Source organism: Leptopilina heterotoma, unplaced genomic scaffold, assembly GCF_015476425.1.
Source record: "Leptopilina heterotoma isolate Lh14 unplaced genomic scaffold, ASM1547642v1 Lhet_182, whole genome shotgun sequence".
NCBI lineage: Eukaryota > Metazoa > Arthropoda > Insecta > Hymenoptera > Figitidae > Leptopilina > Leptopilina heterotoma.
In genome coordinates this window covers 297,021-311,994 of record NW_025110899.1, presented here as the reverse complement: position 1 = coordinate 311,994, position 14,974 = coordinate 297,021, and the positions used below count along the sequence as shown (strand labels likewise).

At 29.6% G+C, this 14,974-nt stretch overlaps 2 protein-coding genes across 2 annotated transcripts; one reads left to right on the top strand and one right to left on the bottom strand.

The window, feature by feature from the left end:
• Positions 1-309: 309 nt before the first annotated feature.
• LOC122500223 (testis-expressed protein 2) lies at positions 310-4,260 on the top strand. The gene is made up of 6 exons (XM_043609033.1): positions 310-710; positions 1,218-2,358; positions 2,428-2,911; positions 2,982-3,493; positions 3,584-3,656; positions 3,730-4,260. The coding sequence occupies exons 1-6, from the start codon at positions 662-664 to the stop codon at positions 4,051-4,053; spliced, it is 2,583 nt and encodes an 860-aa protein (XP_043464968.1). The 5' UTR covers positions 310-661; the 3' UTR covers positions 4,054-4,260.
• A 960-nt stretch (positions 4,261-5,220) lies between these two features.
• LOC122500220 (meteorin-like protein) lies at positions 5,221-9,127 on the bottom strand. The gene is made up of 3 exons (XM_043609030.1): positions 8,404-9,127; positions 6,062-6,569; positions 5,221-5,934 (listed from the first exon to the last, which is right to left on the bottom strand). The coding sequence occupies exons 1-3, from the start codon at positions 8,520-8,522 to the stop codon at positions 5,722-5,724; spliced, it is 840 nt and encodes a 279-aa protein (XP_043464965.1). The 5' UTR covers positions 8,523-9,127; the 3' UTR covers positions 5,221-5,721.
• Positions 9,128-14,974: the final 5,847 nt, after the last annotated feature.

The following is a 14,974-nucleotide window of genomic DNA, read 5'->3' as shown; positions in this document are numbered from 1 at the left end:
ACACTGCATTTATTATGTTTGATTTAAAGTAAATTCATATTCTGCATTTAAATTTATGATAATTTAGTCAGAATTTTATTGATTTAAAGTAAAGCAGAATTTCATGAGAGTGAAAAAGATAGTAATTATGGATTCAGCAAAGGCCAAAGACCTAAATAGAATTCACACGGATACGGGAACAAAGCTTGCAAAAGAAAATGACAGAAGCTGCCTGCATCCTTTTCTTTCTGTCTTTCCGTATCCGTATTCATTTTGATGCCCTTAGTATGTATTGAAGAAAGGCCTTTAAAATATTTGACAGGCTGATTTAAGGTGCTTCGACAACTTTCATTCTACCAACAGGAACAAAAACATTTACATATATATAACAAATTGTAAAAGTTCCTTTATTCTATTTTATCACAATAAACACTCCTTTTTAAATTATGCATAATAATGATTAAATTGCAATAAAGTCTTATCTCTCCGTCAGAACAACAAATACTAGAATCGTAAAATTTTAATTTATCTTTCGTCTAGGACAATGTAATATAGAAATTCATAGATAGAGAAAGAGTGAGTCATAAAGATAATGACTATATCTGAAGCTGTTAATAAATATGACGACATTTCATTTCAATAATAAACAAGAAATATATTCACCTATGAAAGTTGTTAAAAAATGATCTCCAAAAATAATCCAAAAAAAATTACACTAGGAATGATGAAGGGTAATATTTTTCTAATACCTACATTTTTATTATTTTTCAAATATTGATTGTTTCTTTAAATTTTTTTTTTGACATATGTTTATTTATGTATTTAAACAATGCATTTATTTTTATTAAAGATTTTTTTTATTTATTTTAATAGTATTCTAAATTTATCTAAATCTAAATATAAAGTTAATAATTTGTTTAGAAAACAAGAAAAACGCAAAGATCATGAACGTTTGTTTAAAGTAGAGGATGATTCATTCTATTGGGATTTTTAATATTTTAAGTTTTTTAAACGAACATACGTCCATTTCCTTATATTTAATGCATATGAAACGTCAAAGTAGAAATTACATAACTATAATAAATAATAATTAAAACAGTTTTTTTAATTTTCTATTTAGAAAATATATTTAAATTGTAAATTATATTTTATATTAATCAGTGTGGAAATGACGGTGTGAAAATATAATATTATGAAACAAAATTGAAATGTGAAATATTAATGTATGTAATTTTCAGGAAAGTCAATCACTACTTCGGTGCCTTCAATTAAATATCACGCAAGCGATGACGAATTGGAAGAATTGTATTCAGAGGAAGAGTCAGAAGCATCTCCAAAGTGCAGTCCTATTAAAAAGTTGGATGATTCTGAATCTTTTGAAGGCAACCTGGAGCGACGATCAACCAGCATGGATGAAAATTTATCAGAAGGAATGCCACCGTCTGATACTTGGAAATTGCTTTTAGACATTAGAGGAAAGATAACAAAGACATTTGAGGATAAAATATCGGAAATAAAAAGTGAAAAAAAGAAGAAGAAGAAACGAAGAAGACAAGAAGTTGCCAGTGTTAGTGATTCTGAGAATTTTGAAGATATCACTCCTGTAGAAGACTTTAATTCCGAAAAACAAAACAAAGAATCATTTTCCCCACTGTTGAGAAGAAGAGTTAATTCCTCTAGATTTACTTTTCATGAAATTGAAACTGGATTGAAAACCAAAGTTTATGAAGAAAAATCCATAGAAAGTGGTGTGGAAGCTGTTGAACTTTTTGAAGACATTGTGAGCAAGACTAATTTACCAAAGGAATCGGAAATTTCAAAAGTAGGAATTAATGTTAAAGATTTTTGTTTTCGAATTTTCAAAACTACAAATACTGAACCAACAGAAATCGAACATATTTTACGACAGTTTTTAAATTTATTATTATACAAATTATTTATTTTAATTTGTACATTGTTAGTTTTGTGGATAGCTCCTGTTTCTGATATTATAAAAGGAATTTGTTTAGGAATCTTTGTCTCATTTTCTTATAGAAAAACTTATTGTCAAATACAACAAGTTTTACAAACTCCTCCAAAAAAGAAATCAATAATTGAAATTCCTGCAGTGGAGGAATTTGCCGTCCTAGACAAATTTGAAGGATGGTTAAATGAATTGCCGTATGATTATAAGCCTGAAAATTATCACGTGGCAAGGACAAAATCAGTTTTTCTAAAATTAGAAGGTGACGTTCTTCAAATTTTAGAGACAAAATCAAGGATACCCAAAAGGGCTGTATGGGACGAACCGAATCATAAAGTTAAATTTACAAAGAAACGAATTTATTCTTTGTCTGGATCTTCAATTGAATTACTTCCGCTGGCTTTAATTAGAAGAAGGTACGTATTGTTAATGGAAAATATTTTTCAACTTTGTTCTCTGATATTACAATAGAATTTATCTTTCAGGAGATGGAGTAAAAAGTACCCAATTTGTATAACTTTATTGAAAGAAGCTCTAATCGAATATAATTTTCTGAAAAATTCTTCCGACGACGAGACACAACAAACAGAAAATAAAAATGATAAGATTATTGTCGAAGCAGAAGGAGAACAAGAGGAGGAGGACGAGGAGGAAGAAACCGACGATGAACTTTCTCAATCGAAAGAGATAAAAGATGTTTTCGAAGACAGTAAAGAAGAATTCGAAGATCTGAAGCATAAAATATTTATTTTTGCAAGAACTGATCGTCAAAAAGAAGACTGGTATAGACAATTATCATTGTCAGCAAAATTAGGAAGTAAACGAAGTTCGATATCATCAGCTAAAGATTTGTCATTATCTCAAAATTTGTTGCCAACAACATTGCCAAATGAAACGAAAAATTCTTCGAATTTTTTTTTTGAAATCTCACCCGATTCGTATATGACCTATATGAGTCGATATACCGAAGTAAGTTGATAATTTTTTTTAAACTTAATCTTAAATATTCTCAATTGAATAATATATTTTATTTGTACAGCCAAATTCATCTTTACCGCTGAATGACCAAGTGTGGATAAATGCTTTATTGGGTCGATTAATTTTTGACCTTCACAAGTGTCCGAATATGATAAATGTTATTCAAGATAAAATACAACGAAAACTTTCCAACATTAAACTTCCGTATTTCATGGAAAGTTTACTTGTATCCGAACTAATGATTGGACAAAATGCTCCCGTAATTCATAATGCAACGAAACCTGTTTTGGATGGAAGGGGATTGTGGTTCGATTTAGATATTTCTTACGAGGGATGCTTCACTATGACCATCGAGACCAAGTTAAATCTCATGAAGTTGAAGAGGGCGGGTTCCCTTTCCGTTAATTCGAACGCGAACAATTCTAACAATTCCAACGATATCTCAGAATCAGATAAATCGTTACCAGCTCGATCTCCCGTCTACTGCAGTGATGTAGAAGACAGTCCCGAAACTTCGACAGAGGACGAGGATAATGGACAATTTGCTTCGCCCAGTGTGTCAAGGGAATCGACGTGAGTCTTCTTTCACTTAAACATAGTTGCTAGAATTTTATTAATTTAAAAAATTAATTCATTTTTTACAAAAACTTTTGATATTTTCAGTCCAACTCAGTCTTCTGGTCGAAAATTCCTGAGCATGATGGATAAATTAGCATCTAGTAAATATTTCCAAAGCGTAAGTGATTTGAAAGTGATAAATAGAATGGAACTTTTTAAATTTCATATTAATAAAAAATAAAAAATTATAGGCTACAGAATTATCATACGTGCGGCGAGCTATGGAAGGAGTTTCTAATACAGAAATCAAACTTATGGTGAGCGTTTCAAGTATTCAGGGCTGTTTAGCTGTAAACCTACCTCCATCTCCTTCGGATCGCTTGTGGTACGGATTCAAACCTGTTCCAAAGATAAGTTTAACTGCGAAACCTGCACTTGGTGAAAAAAAATTTGACATTGTTTACCTCACGCAATGGATTGAAACAAAACTTTTAAGAGAATTTGAAAAAATTGTCGTCATTCCAAATATGGATGACCTCTTGATACCACTTTGTCCTAATTATCCTTATGCATAGGTTCAAATTTTATAAGTCCTTTTAAATTATTTTTTCACAAAAGCATTTTTGTATTTTTTTTCAAAACTAAATTAGGTGGTATATTGAAGATTTAGTTTATTTATGGAGGTATGATAACTAAATTATATCTAAATTGGGATTCCAATCGAAATTAAATTCAAGTCTATATTTCAAATTCAAATAAATCCATATATTTATGATAACAAATCAAATATTTTTCTCATTGTTTTCAATTTGTAAAATATTTACAAAAGCCAAAAAATTTCTCCTGATTTCGTAAGGTTAGAAGTACAATTTGAATTTAATATAAAATTCATCACTAAATTAATAACATTAACAAACTCAAGAACTGATGACAAATGTTTTAGTTATTAATTGAAAATAGATACACAGTTACACACTTCATCTCAAATTGATATTTTTATATAAACTATAAATATTATACAATAAGACAATCATGATCTTGGTTCATATTGTATATATAAAGGAAGTTACACTATTTACAAGTTTGGACATATTTTACTTTAACATTTTTTGGTACAACAATCGTTATAAATTGTTTTATTATTATTATTATTATTATTATTATATTTGTTGTTATATTATTATTCCTTTAATTAGCTTTTAGACTTGTGATAAAAGAAATTTATGAATGTACGCATTTAAAAACATAAATGTATACTGTCTTTTTCAACAAATTTATATTGAGAATTTAATAAAATTGTAAATTTTATTGCAAAATTATTATTTTATGACTTAAATTATTAATAACTATTTTGAATAAGTTGAAAAAGAAAATTCTGTCATCCTTGTAAAATTTTTTACAAATACTTATGTTTTCATGACGAGAAAAAATTATATCTATAAAATAATACATTAGAAAATTATACGTGAAGTTGATGGCGCAAAATGTAAAAATGTTTAATTTTCGATTATGTAAATAAATGAAAAATTATTCAATGTAAATGAGTTTAGTATAATTATTTTGTATTATGGTAGGAAGTTAAATTTTTTGACTTTAAATATTTTTGTAAATCAATTATTTTGTCTTAAAATAAAATAAGTTTCATCTTAAATTAAGTATATTAGTTAATTTAATGGGAATTGGAGCAAATATTTTTATTAGTGTGAAAAAACTTAAAAATATTGAAATAAAAAAGTAAAAAGTTTGTTTAAATCTTAGTTTTATTATCTTCTTTTCTTTTAAAGATAAATCTATACAAATATATATGATAATAAATCCGTTTCTTTAAATCTCTTATAATAAAATATATCACAGTTCAGAGATCAATAGTTATGTACAAGCATAAAAATATATTCTTATTTACATCACGCTGATATTTATACTAATTTAGTGGATAAAGAAAATAACTTTAAAATACGTAAGTAATAATTTTTTTTTACTAATTTTTAAATGTGAGACTGAGAATGATTTTCTTGAAAAGAAGTTATTTTAGAAACATCAACTTTTCACTAAAGTCGCATCGCGTGAATATGAATACAATGTACACAGTGAAGCAAGATGGCTTTTTTTCAAATATTTTGAAATCTTCACTTTCTATTAATAAGTTCTATATTATTAATATTATTATTAATGTTATTAATAATAATATGATTATTTTACCATTAGTTTTTGTAAATTAATAAAAAAGATTTTCTCCGCAGTCACTAAGTTCGAAGAACACAGGGGGCAGTTTTCATTTCACGCACCGCTTCTGCCCACGTTTCCAATCTTGGAGCACAAGCCAATGTTAAATCACCCAATCTCTTCCTAGCCATTATCACAAATTCTCCCTGTCCATGACGAGCGTCACACTTGCTTGGAACTTTTATTCGAACTTCTTTACCGACATGTGAATTATTCGTATCCACTTCATTGTCCTGAAAATGAAAATGTTTCTATTTATAAACTTTCTATTCTAAATCAGTTTTTTAATTATTTATATGAAATGTATGGAATGAAAATAAGTTTTTATTGAATATTTTGAAGAAGAGAAAGATTTTATACCTCATTGATGTCACTGAGAATTTTCGTGACCCTAAGAACCAAGTCATCTAGATCCGTCTTCTTCTCCACTGCACTGAGGGTTCCTCTCGCAACAAGATCACTTTGACAGTAAGTCTTGGCCAATTCTTCTTTAGAACAAGGCATACACTCAGATTCCTCTTTCTTCTCCTCCTTTTCAAGATCATATTGCAGTTGGACTATCTTCCACTTATACTCTGGCGAAGGTTCATCAGCCTCGACATAAAGAGCCGCCAATTGACCATTCGAGCGAAAGCATCGATGATAGGACTCGTGTTTTCCATCATTGGGCGAATACACAGGTCTCAAAGAAGTTTTCCCCTCCAAATACACTCTCGCTGGACCAGAGACTTTTACACAGGCATGAAAACCATGAAATCCTTCACCTCCTGACAAAACCACTCTCAGAGCGCCACGAGGATATCGCCAAGAGACGGTGCCCCTCGAACAACGCAAGTAGACGGGACGAACGCCTTTTCCGCTTCCTCCACTGAAACATAAATAAATTTTTAAATCCTTCATTTCAAGTTATTAAATATTAAATTCTCTCCATCAAGGTGGAAAAAAAAAAATATTTGTGTAACCTTATAAAATTTTTCAATCTCTTTAAATATTTACATGTCCAAGCAGATAATTACAAAAAATTAAACTTGTTTTATATCATTAATTTTATCTCAAAAAAAATTTGCATATTAAAAGTAGAAATATATGTATCGATAAATAAAGGATTTTAGAGATCGTCGACCTCGTGAGGTGACAAGATCCTAGCTCTTTTATGTTAATTTAGCCACGGTTATTCATGCATATAATATATATATAGTAGATATGTGCATATAGACTTGAAGTAGGAGAAAGAGGAGAGCTGTTCTGTGAGGGTAAACCGGTTTTCAAGTGGAATAACTGGTTCGTATTTTAATAAAGTCAACTTTTCTTTCTCGGTTATTAAATTATCCTGCCTTTTTAAAATCGATTTTGTTCAGGGTTCGATTTTACCCTTACGCAAACACAAATCGAAATCGGTATTAAAAAAAAAGTCATCAATTTCAATCTCAGCTAATTATTTTAAAAAACTAGGGTAAGTGTGCAGAAAAAAATTCGTTTATCAAAAAAGGTAATACGTATTTATGTATTACCTTTTTTGATTTTCGTTTTTTTAAACGATTTTTTCTCCTGTGATTGTTTTTAGGTTTAGCGTATTTCGATTTTCCTTAACAGATTTGATTTTTGTTATTTTATTCAAAAAACGGCATTTTTTATTTCTTCAACCAATTATATTAGAATGTTGATTCTAGATTATTCTATTTTATATTTTTGCTCGAAGAGTAATTTTTGCGAACGAGTCCATATAGTGAAAGGCGTCGGAAGTAAAACTATAAAGTAAATAAATTTATTCGACATTCGATTTGCCAAGGACGGTAATAGGTATAGTAAAAAAGAAGTCTTGAGCTGTTTACAATTTACATCTTAAATTCAGCCAATGATATTCGCGGCAAAATTTGTCATCCTTGTCTAGCGAGAAATGAGAATATGACTAATTTATTATTTTTTGAGTAGAATTTCATCATTGCTAGCTAGTTACCGATACTGAAATAGTCAAACTGTTTTATCGACTTTTAATAAAACAGACTCACTTGCTAGATAATTCTACTAATAATCAGTATAGAACTGAATGCTGTGTAGTTAAATTGTTACTAAATAATTAGAAGAAATTTCATTAGTAATTTCCCATAATTCAAAGTTTTTAGGTTTTACCTTTTATATCTATTATTTTGCAGTTACAATTGAAACTACTCATTTGAAATTAATTTCAGAAAAATAAAACGTATTGTATCAATTGAAATTTTACGTTTAATACTTGCTGTAGAATACATATTCCATGCTATTTAGAATACTTTTTAGATAACATTTACCGTACTATTAATTTTCGTTTTATATAAAAAGGCATTTGGATAGGACAAAATTTCGCATTATAAACCGAGATTTGTATCATTTGCTAGAGTGAATTGTAAGTATTGTAACTAAAAAGTTAAACTTTGGAATAAATTTCTGCTTTTTCCGTAAAATATGTTCAACTTTTTCAAAAGTTACAATACGTATTAAAAAAAATTGTCCAAATATGAAAATATTTACTTGATTAAATAAAGTCAAACCCTTGACTAAGAAAAGAACAGTATGCACCGTTATGTACTCTCTTGAGCAAAAGATTAATGTTTCGTCCATTCGGACTTTATAATGATAATTAAATGAACTCCAATTGTTGTCAAGATATATTTATATTTAAGATTTAGGTTGAAATAATTTTTTGATAAAGATTTAAAACTGACCTTCCCGTCCAATCGCATTGGTCAGTACTTGTTGGAGCCGTCGATACGGTGGTGGCTAAAAGAAGAACCAAAAACACCGCGACGAAGATCAAGGTTGATATAAGCATCAAGCTCTTCATCTTCCATTCAATCTTTTCTTCTCACTCTTCCTTTCTTCCTTCCAATCCCTTCTTCTCTTATTTCTAGGATGTACCTTCGATATCAGTATTTGCGTTGTATCAAGATCTCATTTCATTTCTTCATTATTATGTATACTTATATATACATATCACTCTTAGTTATCTACACTTTTGTATCACAAACCCCATTCACAGAGAAAAAACTTTTCTTCAAATAAAATTAAATAAAATGAAATAAAATTCTCACCATAACGCAACAAAATTTTTTTTTGTCAAAAGAAACTCAAGATTCGAAGAAGCAGGAAGAGAATAATAGTTTTCGGTTTTTGATTACAAAAGTATCCATTAATAATTAATATTTCAATAAAAATACTAATCTTTATAGTCTGGTCACATTTTTTTAGCACAGGCGTCTTTAAAACATTTTAACGATCACAATACTAGGCACAAAGTAGTATTTAATTAATTTATTATATAATCCAAAAGTTTTTCATTAGAAATTCCAAATAACGGTCCAGTGTTTAATCTTGAGAATTTGAGATTGAATTTGTGTTTCGACATGACGACTCTCTCGACAGAGAGCGGGAGTCGAACTAAGAAATGAGTCGAGTCGGTGGTCGGTGATCGGTCGGAACCCGCGTCCATAAGCTTAGTTCAGGGCCGAGCATATCAAAAGTCTTCTGTTGAGTAAATTTTACAATTTCTCATTTCGGGAAGAAATTTTTATTTTATCCAAAAATTCAAATATAAGTTGGCCGGTTTTTAGAACATAAAGAAAGAATCAAGTTTTGCTATTATTTAATCGCTTGTGATATTAACTTAAAAATAAAACTTACATGTATGATTAGTAATATTAGAAAAATTTGAATAATACTTAATTCTTGCAAAAAAATCTTGAAAGTTGGTCATGATGGTCATAATTTATCTCAAGCATTTCGTTAGACAACTTTTTAAGCTTAGGCCTCTTTAAATATTCTTCAATTTTGTGTCTGACTGTTACGGTCCTACAGGTCATTTACGTGTATGTGTGGGACTGTCATACACACGCACAATCAAATACAAAAATCTCGCTCTTATATTCACGCATTTAATAGTTTCACAGAATGTAGAGATAAAGTACAACTATATACTTATTTTTAGTTATATTTTAAAATCAGAGAAAAAACTGTTTGAAACAAAAATTTTGTTTGCGGTTCAAACATTTTTTGTTATTTATTTAAAAATTATTGCATATTTATATTTATTTGTTAAATTTATCAAACTGAACGAAATATTTATTTACCAAGGCAATTATTTACTTTTAAGATAATAAAGTTTATTTAAAGAAACTTTTGGATTTATGTACTAGAAAATAGAGTAGGTATTTAATTTAAAAATAAATTTTTTCCTAGTATTTATTCACTCGTTGAGAATTCAATGCAAACAGAACTGGATTCATCCATAGAAAAAGCGGAGAAAACCTAATAGGTCGTTGCTTTTCATGTGGTCAACTTTCTATTCCTAATTCGGTTCCATTTGTAAGCTAAAAAAGTAAATGTTGCCTTCACAAGACTTGTATAGTTATAAAAATAAAGTTTGGAAAATATTTTTCCATTTACAAATAGTTTATCTTAAACTATGTTCTTTTAAGAAGATAAATATTCTTGCATATATGAAAATATCGGAACTAAAAAATCTTTTTTTTTACTAAAATATTAGTAAAAGTTTGACCAACAATAGTGGAATTTTACTTTCAGAATTATTGTTCTAATTCAGATTTAGAGAGTGGTGAGGAAAGTAAGTTTCAATTTACTATAAGAATCATAAGATGTGTATTTAAAAAGTATTTAAATAATAATGTAAAATTATATTATACAAAATGTTGCAAGTGTCAAGCAGTTTTAAAGCACTGGCGATGTCACGTTCCAAGAAAGTACAATTGCAGTTTTATGGCCAGATGAGCAATCTTGTACTAATTTTAAAATGGAAACGCTTACTATACGTGACTACGTTTAATGTCTAGTTCAGATTATTAAATTGAAAACTACGATCGATATAATCAGTACAGTTTATATGTGTGTTTTCTTATTTTCCTAACATAAAATGTAAAATTCCCCATTGAAATAAGTTTTAGCTAAATGAATTCGCATTTTAAATTAATTTAGGAATTTTTTCTAAGTAAGTGTATTATTGAGAATTTCTTTGAAATTGAGAAAGCACCTCTGTTGCTACTATTGCTGAATATGAATTAATAAATCTTCTAAAAAAGGCAAAAAGAATAATTTCCTTCTTTTAACTTGTGGACCTTTAATTATATTAGTATTATGTTTACAATGATAAATTCCATAGTAATTTTTTTTAACTGACAAAAGCATTTAAGATTTGCTTGGTAATTTCTGGTATTGAAGCCACTTGACCTGACTGAGTCTGACGTCACCAATGAATTGGCGTGGCGTTGTGCCGCCTGGTGCGCGCCAAGCCGCCAATGTGGTACATTATAAAATAGAGATAAACAGATATGTATAGTGCACAATTGTGCACGCGCTATGTGAGCAATTACGGAAAAAAATTTTATACATGCCAATCGATACTAATATTAATTTCGAATTCTTAGCATACAATCCAAATTTTAGGAGTGTATTTCAGGAGAAACTGAACTTTTTTTTTTAAAAACCGTCATTGTTTTTTTTGTATGCGGTTGAAGAAACAGATTTTAAAAAAATTAAGAAAGAGGAAAGTTGGTAAAAATACCTACAATTACGAAAAAATGCCAAGTTGCATTAAATTGAAATAGACTTATTCTTTCTAGTTCATTTCCTTTTTTTCGGTGCTTTTTTCCTTCTCTCCATTCTCCCTGTTCGCGCTCCTAAGAAAAAAAAGGAAGATTGGCAAAAGGTCGAATTTCATATAGCAAAAAGTTGCTACAGCCAAGTCCTTAAAAGAACATTAATATTTACGATTGCGAAATGAAAATTGTTTTACCGATTTCTTTCTAAAGAAATATTTCTGTAGAAAATAATTCAAGAAAAAAATTCCATTTTAGAAATTTCGTTTTAAAAAAGGAAACAAGAAACAAATAAAAAATTTATCAGATTGTTCGAAGAAATCGTATAAACATTGAAGATTACATTAGCAGTGAAAGCTTAAAAAAAGTAAGTAATTTTAACATTTTTGAAAAACCGATGTTGATTTTCATGGGAACTGATGGACTGCCAAACCAAGCGAAATAAATGAATGAATCCGTTCATGGTATCTCCTGATAAATTCGTTATTAAATTAACATGTCTATTCCCATGCAGATTTAACATTCGATTATATCTAAATTTCCAAAGTATATCTCTATTATTATTCACCAAAAAACCGTACTTCCAACAATGTTGAAAATACAAAAAAATGACAGTTTGTTTGAAAATTGAGACGAATTTAAAGTGTGCAATGAGCGGAAATCTTTGAAGAAGCCCGTGTATCATTAAAATAACGTACACCTATATTTATGACCGCATCAGGCAGTATAATGCCTGCAACATGACAATGAGATCATCCTCTTTCGCCTATCTGCATGACTGCGCCTCTCTTCTCAGTCAGTCACATAAAATTAATTTCCCAACTTGAGTCCTAAAAATTTTCTATAAAAAACATGGGCACTAATCAAGTAAACATCCTTTATTTAATTTCATTCTAAATCAAATCAACATTCAATAAGATTTTTGTCTATATTTTAAAGAAACTATATAAGTAAACTATAAGTAAACTATAAGTAAATTTCAAATAAGTACTTCGGAGAATAATTTTTGCAATTAACGGTAAAATATGATAAAACAAGGGAAAAGAAATCATAAGATAATGTTAGAAAGAAATATGCAGGCCGAGATGCAGGCTAAAAAAGAGCCAGCGGCAAAGTTTCACTGTAATCTCTTCAATTTTGTTTGTCACGAGGCTTACCACAAATGACACTGAATGAAAGGCCACGGATGATTGTGAAAAGAATAAAAGTATAGGCTTATCATCTCGGTTCATCTTGGCTTATACGAAAGTAGTGTTTTCTTCAGAATCTATTTATATTTTAGTTGGAAACATCTATAGTAAATAATTACATTCATAAAAGTCATCTTTCGATCCTTGAATTCTTCTAAATTTTAAGAATATTTATAGAAAATTTAAAAAATATCGACTCAATTTTGCCATATATACCGAAACAAAAAAAGAGAATGAAAAGAAACTATGTCAAAATAAATACAGGTTATATGAAATTGATATTCGACACAAGTTTCTTAGAAAAAGCAGGACCTACCTTGCGTGCAAGAGATCATCAGTTAGAGAATTTTGTCTGGTATTTTAGGAACGTGCACAGAATTGACTGCTTTAGTATCGACGTTTTGGCCAGAACCTTGCATTTAGCAAACCATCAAAAATGATTTCTGACGTTTGCGGGGGTTGTTTCGAAATACCTTTCAAAATTACACCGATTCATCGAAATTCATCCAATAATGGCAATTTACCGATGAACAAGCAAGGTTGATACGGTCAAAGCCCCCCGGCCATTTTTTGCCCAAGATTTATTTATCAGTCTTCTCCTCAGCCTCAGACTCTTTGGCCTTCGAGGTACTTTGCTTCTTTCTTTCTTGCTTTCTTTATGCTTTTTTCACTCGTTGCAAAACATAAAATAAACCTCTGCTGAAAGACCGCATATTCACTTCTCGGCGACTCAAAAAAAAAAAAAAAAAAAAAAAGTTTCTTGAATATTTTTTTCAACTGTATTGCAAATGAGTCTAGATTTTAAATTTGAATAAATAAGCATACTTTTTATTATTATAAAAAAATACTTAAGTAAAATTATTGTTCTATTGGGAATAATGATTTTTTAAATTGGTCAAGTATTTTGATATAATTATAGCATCTATTTTTTATTAAATTCTGTTGTCTCCATAAATTTTAAATTTTTTATAATTTTTCTCTCATGACAATTGGTTAGGATCTAAGTTTTAAATGTAAATAGCCTGCAATGGTTGAAATTTTCAAACGGATACACAATCGTTTCGGTCTTTCCTGACATTTAAAGTCTGATTCAAGGGGAACTTTCAAATTTTACTATAGGGGTCTCCTAGGGACACGTGTCGCGTTGAGGGTGCCTCAAGTCGATAATGACTAATTTCAACTGTATGTATCTTAAATTTTATTCAAACTTACAAAATTCTTTAAATATATTTGCTTTTTACGTTTAATAATACTTGTTATTCCAGATTTTGTTTAATAACAGTTATTTTGTAAGTTGTGGGGTCTGACTCATTTAATGGAAAATGACATGCATGGATTGTACACACACTGCCGGAACTAGAGCAAGTCTGTGGGAAACTTTCAAGTCTCGAAATGAAAGTGTTTCCTTCAGCACCCGCACCCTTCAACTTTAAATAGAGAAATAATAAAATAGCAAGAATTATTAGTTTCAACAATTATACTAATTTGTCCTTTTTTTGAGTATCTTTTTGAAAAATTTGACGATAAATCGTACCTGAAGCAAGAATTATGTGGCCTAAACAATCAAGTCCTAAATATTGATGTTGCAAATGATTCGTTCGCAAACATTTTCAAACTCGATATGTGATGCATTGATGTGGTTTGCTGCACAGTTTCTTGCAACATGTATTGGAATAATGTGATGACTTTTTGCCAAAAGGGTTCGCAAAAGATCTGGATGGAACCGGTTCAAGGAATCGAATCAAAGAAGCAGTCAACGCGCGAGAGCGCTCTTGCACACCAATTTTTCCAGGAAACCAGCTCAAAACCCTTTTCTCCAACCTTATAAGGTTAACTTCCGCAGTTGGATCAAACCCTCCAAGGTCGAGACTGTAATTGGTTAGCGCGTTACTTTTTTCTTCGGCATTTTTACTCGAGTCATCAAAGCAATGCTAGATATTGTTTAATCCTTAAAATCATTCCTCTATGGACAATATAATTCGTAAATAACTTTAGAGTTTATTTCAAGTGCATTCAAAAATTATATCAAAGTAGATAATATTCTTGAATTCATTTCTTTTCTCACAGTTTCTCTGCAGATATCAAATTGAGACAAAAAACGTATAAAAAAAAAACGATCGCAACATTTTCGATCCGTTTTTTGTCTCAATTTGATATCTGCAGAAAAACTGTGCTGACATCGAAATTTTACTTGTTATCGACTAGGCATATATAATTGATATCCACTGTTCTTCAGTTCGAACTCTGTCCCCTGATTAAAAAAGCCATTTTTTGCTGATTTAATAAATTTAGAAAATTTTTAAGTATATTCTTGTTAAACTTGAATAACGATAGGAAATAAATTACCTGAATTGTATAAATAATAAATTATTGAAATCCTACTTCGTCTATAGAGGAGGTGTAATGAATAAGAACCGTTAGTCGTGGACTCGTGACTAGCTTTCGGTTCAACGTTTATAAAGAAGAATAAGAAAACATCACTGTGAAATTCATAAAGA